Genomic DNA, 8,031 nt, shown 5'->3' with positions numbered 1-8,031 from the left:
TCAGCAGTTCAATACAGTACATGTCAAAGCAGCTGTTAATGGCCTTTTTGGGGCATTTGCTATTGCACTAAAGAGCTTTTACACAACAAAAGAGCTACTTTACAAATGTGTGCTGTGTATACTTTTAGAAAGAGGGGGGTCTGAATGTCATCTCGGGGACTTTGTATATAACTAATCTGCTTGTGCTGAAAAATGTGAAGGACTGGCTCATTCTTACATACAACATGCATTTGTATGTCAGTGTGCCTCATCTTTGTTTTTGGTTACTAATTTCTGGAAACTATCTATCCAATTTCTTCCACTTATCCAATTCAGGGTTGCTGTGAAGCTGGAGACTGTCAAAGGGTTAAAGGTGGGGTACATGTCACAGGTCTGCCAGGGGGACATTTGTAAAACAGTGGGTCCTTGTTTCAGACAGAAATAAACAAGCGGGATTCTTACATTCATCATAAAAAAAACTGCAGTTAAAACAATTTAACACCAGCAAAGCTGCACTGAACCCCCTGCTTAACACCTCCTGCCAGATGAAGAACAGATACACAGCAGACACAGTTACTTACACCGGAGAGGAATTATCGCTATGAGGAAAACGAGAAAAGTAGTTTTTAATTTGATTTTTATTGAGGCATGATTTGTTAGCTGCCATGTAAAACCAAGCAAATGTTTTCCACTTGGTTATGCCAAGTTAGTTTATCACATACAGCTACACACACACACACACACACACACTCTCTGACCCCCATCCTCCTTCCTCTCTCGCTCGGCATTATGGGAGTGGGCCATTTAAAAACAGAGGTATTTACGACTCAGCCCTCTCCTTTTGAGTTCTTGGAGCTCCTCTCGACATGTGGGTCTGGCAGCTCAGTTTAAAGATAGACTGGGTTTTGGTTGTGCCTATTTTATGTCACGGTCCATCTGTCTGTCTGTACACCTGCCTGTCTGTCTGTTAAAGCAGGGCTGAACATTTCCTAGTTATGCAACGTAAGTAAGGTCAGCTTAAGAAAGAAAACTGAAGCTTTTTTATATTCACAAATGTGTCTGGGCAGTCTCCTTGATTCATTGTGCCTTGGATAATCAACTCAGAAGGGATGCAGTTTACAGAAGTCATCTCAAGCCACTTTACAATGAAAAAGTAAAGAACCTAAAATATTGTAAATAGAAAGTTGATAAGCATGTATGTGATAGTGGAGAGGAGTAATTCCCTTTTACCTCTTTATTGAACATGGACCTGGCAGTAGTCCCATTTACCAGTGCACTTTAAGTGAGAGCTAGAGGCAAAATTCAAACAGTTTCACAAAGAAGATAGCCGTTATGGGAAATTCAGTGTATAATAGTAGCACAAAGGAAAATCACATTACTGTTACTCCTCAACAATTTTGGGCTGGAGAAAAAAATCCCATTGCTTCCTGAAAGATGAGAATTATTCTTACATTTTAAAGCCAAAACCAAAAATCTTGTCAGTCCGGCTCAGTCTCAGTGAAAATCTTAATATTTTCATCTTTCATCTGTTTTTATTTTTAGCATAAAAAAAACTCTAAAATTTAAATATAAAATAACACAAATGAGAAAATTCAAACATTATTAAGGACCAGGACTATAAAATTAGCCTTTTTGTGAATATACCTATGTAGTGTTCACCGCTGTCTATGTGTATTTTAAAACCTTTTTTAAAGATTGTCTAATCAAATGGTGCCTTTTCACATTGTTTATGATTAACAACAGGGGTTGCACTCCAGCTGCAGTAATACAAGTTCTTCAGGTGTATAAACAATGTAAAAGAAATAATAAAATGAAGTGTAAGAACTGTTATGTTAATGGTTTTTTTCTGGGCAGATATGAAATCAAAGCGTTCCTTCCCCACACTTCACATCTGAAGGAATCTGTCACCACCCACTGGTGAACAAGGAGAAATCAGCCATCTCTGAACCACAGCTGAAAACGATGCAGGGATGAGTGAAGCACAGCAGGGTAGAAGAACAGAACAACTCTGCAGAGCCGGACCTGTCACAGCGCAGCGCTTCCATCGTCACTTTTATCAGTAGACTTTTGGAGTGGATGAAATCAGTGGTCTGGAGACGGCCTGTCAGATAAAGAAAAAGACAAAACACCTTCACAGGTATTCTCACTTCTACAAAGCAGCACCATTGAGGCCGGCATATAGAGTTGGGTCGTAGTCGTATGTTTTTATATGTGGCAGTTATTTAAGCCAGTATCATAGCTATACCTAACTAGCTAGTCAGGCACATTTATTCAAAACCTGAGAGATTATTGTACACACTTGATTTTAACTTACTATGTTTAAAGCACTGATTATGGGTCTAAACCAGGTGTGTCCAACTCCAGCCCTCAAGGGTGTCCTGCAGGTTTTAGATCTCACCCTGGGTCAGCACAACTGAATCAAATGATTTGTTCATTATCAGGCCTCTGGAGAACTTTAAGACATGTTTAAGAGGCAATTTAGCCATTTAAATCAGCTGTGTTGGATCAAAGAGACATCTAAAACCTGCAGGACACCAGCCCTTGAGGCTGTGAGTTGGACACACCTGGTCTAAACAGTCAAAACAAAGTGGGAGATTCCAACTAGCGTCACAGTAAAGGAGGCCCAGACAGATGGTCGCTTGGCCAAAAGGTTTCTAGAAATACTCAGAACGATTTCACAAACACATTTGGTTAATAATTAAATACTGTCATGTTGTTAGAAATGTCTGCATGTTTAATCTCGTTAAATGTTTTGATTGAGAGTGTTTAGCTACTAATTGATAAAGGCCACACGTGGGTGGAGCTACCTGCCCTGAAGGCCGGAAGAGAGGAAGGGAGCATGTGTCGGCAGCACCAATTGGTCGCAGCTGTCAGCTGAGCCCTTGCTGCTATCATTCGAGACATTCAGTGCTTTTTGTGGTTATGTTGAAGGGAATCCTCAGACATGTCTGACACGTATTTTGAAATTCTGCAACGGAGCTGCAGTTCAGGGAACTACATCCCGTCAGGTCGGCAGCTTCCCAGGACGCCGCCCTTAACAAACGTAACAAGACAACTGGATTTCACCAACCTTGAGGAACCAGAGCAGAACATGGAGGTACATAAACGTTTTGGGTTGTTTTTTTTGTTTTTTAAATCTGACTACTTCATTGACTTGACGCATCAACGTTTGCGCTTTCATAAATAGGATGGTGTCAGAGATAAAGACGAAGGTAACCAAAAAAGTCAGACAGATACAGGTGGGCAACAGTTTTGTTTTAGAGCCTTTGAAAATGATACAAATATTAAACATTCCCATTTGGATTTTAACAGGTGTCTAATTTATTGAACAGAAACTGAAATAATCTAGATTTTAGTTTTTGTAAAGAAAGTTTCACACTTGGGTTTTTGTCATAAAGTTTTGTCTTAATTACTATTTGCTCAGAAGAACTTCCAGAATCTCATGACCCTCACTCCATGCTGAAAGGGATGAAGGGTTACCAGCTCACTGCTGCTGACTTGGAATTTTTAAAAAAGATGAAAGAAGAGCAGCTTGTCAAAAAAATGCAGGTAGGCCTCATATATGGGCATTTCACCGTGAACAGCTATAGTGCACTGATACAGTTGGATGTTCTGGCGGTCCTCAGGTTAAACTAGAAGAAGTGCAGAAGCTGTTAAAAATGGAAATGGTGGCCTTAGAGATGGCATGTGCGTCCAAGGTGAAAGCAGAGGCTGAGCTCAAGAGGGTGAGTTATTCTGAAATGCAATAGACGTGGTGACTTTCACACATGCAACATGACCTCCTATGCTGTGAGCCTCCAAATGTATCCTTTAAAAGCAACTCTTTGATGTTTCTTTACTTCTACAGTTGCTTCTGGGGCACATCTGTCTCTTTTTATTGTCGTAATAACTCGGTGTATGTTCAAGCTTCAGTGTGTTACAGGCATCTTCACTGGCTTCTTATATTCCCCCCCTAAAATAGCATTATCCCCCACCACCACCAAAAAAAGTCTTTACTTGAAGGGTAGCGATGGTACGGACTTGAAGTTTAAAAAGATGGATCCTTTGAATGATTCCTTCTGGCATTTACAGCCTGTTAGATAACATTCACTGGAAATTCCTCAAAATCATGGAAGCTCTTAACAAAGGTTAAAGGGCATATTTAATCCACAACATCAAACGCTAACCTACTGAACCTGCAGACTTTCGGGGTTTTTTTTGCTTTACCAAAAAAACACTAAACCTTGCAATAGAGACATGTACAGATTGTTTGCAGTTGAAGTTTCACTGGAAATGTGTGTTGTTTTTTTTTTTTTTTTTTGTTGTTTTTTTTTTTTTTTTTAAATGTATTCTGATGATAAATCTCCGTTTGTCAGTTCCCATCTTGTATAGAGGTCACTGAGTGGGCAAAGGTGGTCCTCAGAATGGCATGCCCACAGGCTGACTTGACTGACGCGGATGCCAAATCTCTCCTATCCATGATGAAAATGAGAGACATCCAGGACGCCATGGATAAGAAGACTGTCGAGTTCTATCAAATAGAGAAGATGGTGGCAAACAAGTAATGTCTTCCTTGGATACCGTAATGTAGGGCCAGGGTTATGGCTCTGTCTATTCATGTTTTGCAGTAACGGTTTGTGTCACTGATGAATGCTGTCAGCATCTTGGCTTCTGAAAGAAAGGGGGGGGGGAAATCCCATTACTGTTCATATGTTTGACATCACAGGAGGAAGGAGGAGGCTGAAGAGAGAGGACAGATGGAAAGGCAAATTGCCAATAAACAGGTAAGAGAATATGGAGGCTGAAAACTGTAAAAATATGCACTCACTGGCTGCATCATTAAGTGCACCTTGCTGGTACTGGGTTGGACCTCTTTCAGCTTCAGAACAGACTGTATTCTTTATGGTGCAGATTCATGAAGGTGCTGGAAACATTCCTTCAAGATTTTGATCCATATTGACATGATAGTGTAACACAGTTCCTGTAGATTTGTTGGCTGCATGACTGTGATGTGAATCTCCTCATGAACACATGAAAAAGAAGCTCCATTTAACTGAGATCTTGTGACTTTGGAGGCCATTTGAGTACAGAGAATTCATTGCCATGTTCAAGAAACCAGTTTGAGATGTTAATATTAATTGTAGTTTCCTCTTCTTAGCTGTTAGGAAGTGGCACCCAGTGTTGTCAAATATAGGTAAGCTGTTGCGAATTGTAGCTTCACTTTCCTGTTCTTTGCTGACAGGAGTGTGCTCTTCTGCTGCTGTAGCTCATCTGCTTCAAGGTTCAACATCTTGTGTGTTCACACATGCTTTTCTGTATACCGTGGTTGTTTCTGTAACAAGCAGTTATTTGAGTTAGTATTACCCTACTATCAGCTTGAAGTAGTCTGGCCATTCATCTTTGACCTCAGCAAGGTATTTCCACCCAGAACTGTTGCTCACTAGATATTCTCTTTTTCAGACCATTTTTTGTAAATACTAAAGATGATTTTTGTCGGGAAAAATCCCAGTAGATCAGTGGTTTCTGTAACAACCATACCACAATTAAAGTCACTTAAATCCCCTTTATTCTGATTCTCAGACTGAATTTCAACAGGTGGTCTTGACCATGTCTGCATGCCTAAATCCAGTGAGTTGTTTCCATGTGACTGACTGATTAGAGATTTTGTATTTTTAAGTGTTTGAAAAATGCATCCCTATTAAAGTGGTCAGTGCATATAGGAAGCCATCAATATATGTATAACTTGTAATGGAAAATAGTGTTTTCTATTGAATGGTTTTTTTGTTTTGGTTTTCTCCCCTCCAATTTTTGAATAGTCAGCAGGGGGCTGTCACTCAGTCCTTCATGAAGTCAACTTCTTGGTGGTAGTTAAATTCAAGAGCAGTAAAGAAGATGGCAGTCTGTCAGGAAAAACCGAAATAGAACTGAGCTGTTGGGGGTTAATTTGGCCGTTTTTGACTGCCATAAAAGAGAGGCTCCAGCCTGAAAGTCTACATTTATTGACTATTTGTATCCGTTTCAGCTGAGGATACAAGGTTTGATGAGGCAGTTGTCTGATTTGAAAGCTGAACTTGCACAGCGAGAGGTGAGGACCCGATTTAGTCTCATCTTACACCACTTCATTTATCTTTTTAAACTTGAGGTTTGGTGCCTGTATCCACACATTAACAAAAGGCTTACTATTTTTCCATTTATGTGGCTTCAAAGGAGGCCTGCAAGTCTCTGGAAATGCAGGTGAACATCACAGAAGCACCAGAAATCAAAGAAGATTTAGATGCCATTAAAAGCCAAATGAAGCTGCCAAGAAAGAGACAAAAGAAAGCTGTTAAATCTACTGAAATGTTGCAAGACGCGACAAACACAAGTAAATCAACAAGGAGTAGAAACAGGGACACTCTGAAAACCTCAGCCGAAGAGCCAACCCGGTCTGGAGCTCCAGGAGAGCAACAGAAAAAGAAGGTTAAAGCAAGCAGAGGGGAAAATGAGGAAGCTGAAGGGCAGGACTTAAATTCCCGAGAGTCAGTACAACCTGTGGGAGGACGAAGAAAGCCTGCTGGAACTGCTCAGACCACAGTTTCCCAACAGAAAAGTCATAGTAAAGTGAAAACTGGGGAACCTGAGGTGCCCTCTCGTGGCAGGAGAGCTGCTGCCACCACTGCAGATAATGCTGGAGAGGAGGCACAAAACGAAGGTCTGAGGAGATCCAAGAGGATCGCCAGCAAGAAGTGAGGAGGTGCACATTTTTAGCCTTATCAAATTATCATTATAACCTAATTACACAAATGTTTATTTCAGTTCAAAAATGTATTGTTTTATCAGTTTGTCATTTTAATCATAAATTTGCTTTTTTTTCCTATTAAAAAAAAATAAAGTGGAACTTTCTCAAAGGTAGACTTGTGTTTTTCCTCTAATAATTCAGCGGCCTCTCTCGCTTAATAGTACAGGCTTCAGCACTGGAAGCAGTTGTTGTTGTTAACTAAGCTGCTGACCAACCCATATGGACCTTCGCAATGAAACCCACGCCATCCATTATCCAGGTTTGGGACTAGCATTAAGGGCTACATTTGCTCGTGTGTGTGTCTCTGCATTTAGTTATTATTAAATTCCGGATCTCTTCCAGAGCATGTCTTTGTCCTGTCTTCCTTCCTCCCGTCGCAGCAGACAGCCCCTCCCTAAACCCTGGTTCTGCTGGAGGTTTCTTCCTGTTAAAAGGGAGTTTTTCCTTCCCACTGTCGCCAAAGAAGTTGCTTATAGGGGTTCATATCATTGTTGGGGTTTTCCCTTTTTTTTTTTTTTTTTCTCCCCTCTTTGTTTTATTGTAGTGCTTTTACCATAAGAAGTGCCTTGAGACAGTTGTTGTTGATTTGGTGCTATATAAATAAAACTACATTGAATTTAATTGAACCGTGGACACCCCATGGCTGGATTACAAGCTGGACTATTTCTGAGTGTTAATCAGTGCAGGGTGAAATGAAGTTGTTCCCGCTAAATGTGTATGTAAAATTACAAAAAAAAAAAAAAGGAAAAACATGAAATGAATTGTTCTTACGAGAAAACCGCTGGCCTGAGAGTTAATGTTGAGAGATTTGTCAAATGTAATAGTCTTAGGGAGGTTAAAGGCTGGTCGACTGCAGAGCAGGAGCATTAAAGCTGACTTGTGGTTTCCATGTTCCCTCAAACACCTTTAGGAGAGTGAATGCTTGCCAGCACTGGGGCCTGAAGCCCGAACCCTCATGACAAACCAAATTATAAGTGATGTTTAATTTGTTGTTTTAATAACTGAATTGAATATGCCCGTGCAATTTTTACGGACCGTTTAACCTCGAAGGGAGAACTGAGCTGTAAACCTAGATGGACTGATCGGCACATGTTAATGTACCAAATATTTTGAATGAGAGGTTTCTGTAGCCTTTTTTTTTTTTTTTTTTTTTTTTTGTAGGTGCGGGCTGATGTTTTATCACACCTCATCTCTCTTCCACTGTCACAGTTGGAAATGAGTCACAAGCACTGGGGATTCACTGTAATTTCCTCTCTAATAACTCTTAGGAGGCTAAACTTCAATTTGGATGCAGG

The 8,031-nt window shown here is 40.4% G+C and overlaps 1 protein-coding gene across 3 annotated transcripts; it reads left to right on the top strand.

Moving 5' to 3' along the window:
- Nucleotides 1-2,005: 2,005 nt before the first annotated feature.
- LOC120736978 (paramyosin-like) lies at nt 2,006-6,829 on the top strand. Of its 3 annotated transcripts, none has more exons than XM_040037437.1 (9): nt 2,006-2,116; nt 2,911-3,076; nt 3,167-3,218; nt 3,404-3,528; nt 3,606-3,704; nt 4,335-4,519; nt 4,685-4,742; nt 5,981-6,043; nt 6,166-6,829. In XM_040037437.1, the coding sequence occupies exons 2-9, from the start codon at nt 2,924-2,926 to the stop codon at nt 6,685-6,687; spliced, it is 1,257 nt and encodes a 418-aa protein (XP_039893371.1). In that variant the 5' UTR covers nt 2,006-2,116; nt 2,911-2,923; the 3' UTR covers nt 6,688-6,829. The 3 variants fall into 3 exon arrangements, with proteins under 3 accessions (XP_039893371.1, XP_039893439.1, XP_039893524.1); XM_040037505.1 differs by lacking the exon at nt 2,006-2,116 and adding an exon at nt 2,526-2,629; XM_040037590.1 differs by lacking the exon at nt 2,006-2,116 and having other exon boundaries at nt 2,798-3,076; nt 3,407-3,528.
- The last annotated feature ends 1,202 nt before the right edge of the window (nt 6,830-8,031 follow it).

Source organism: Simochromis diagramma, unplaced genomic scaffold (genome assembly GCF_900408965.1).
Source record: "Simochromis diagramma unplaced genomic scaffold, fSimDia1.1 OVJJ01000411.1, whole genome shotgun sequence".
Taxonomy (NCBI): Eukaryota; Metazoa; Chordata; class Actinopteri; order Cichliformes; family Cichlidae; genus Simochromis; species Simochromis diagramma.
This window is presented reverse-complemented; position numbering and strand designations above follow the sequence as displayed.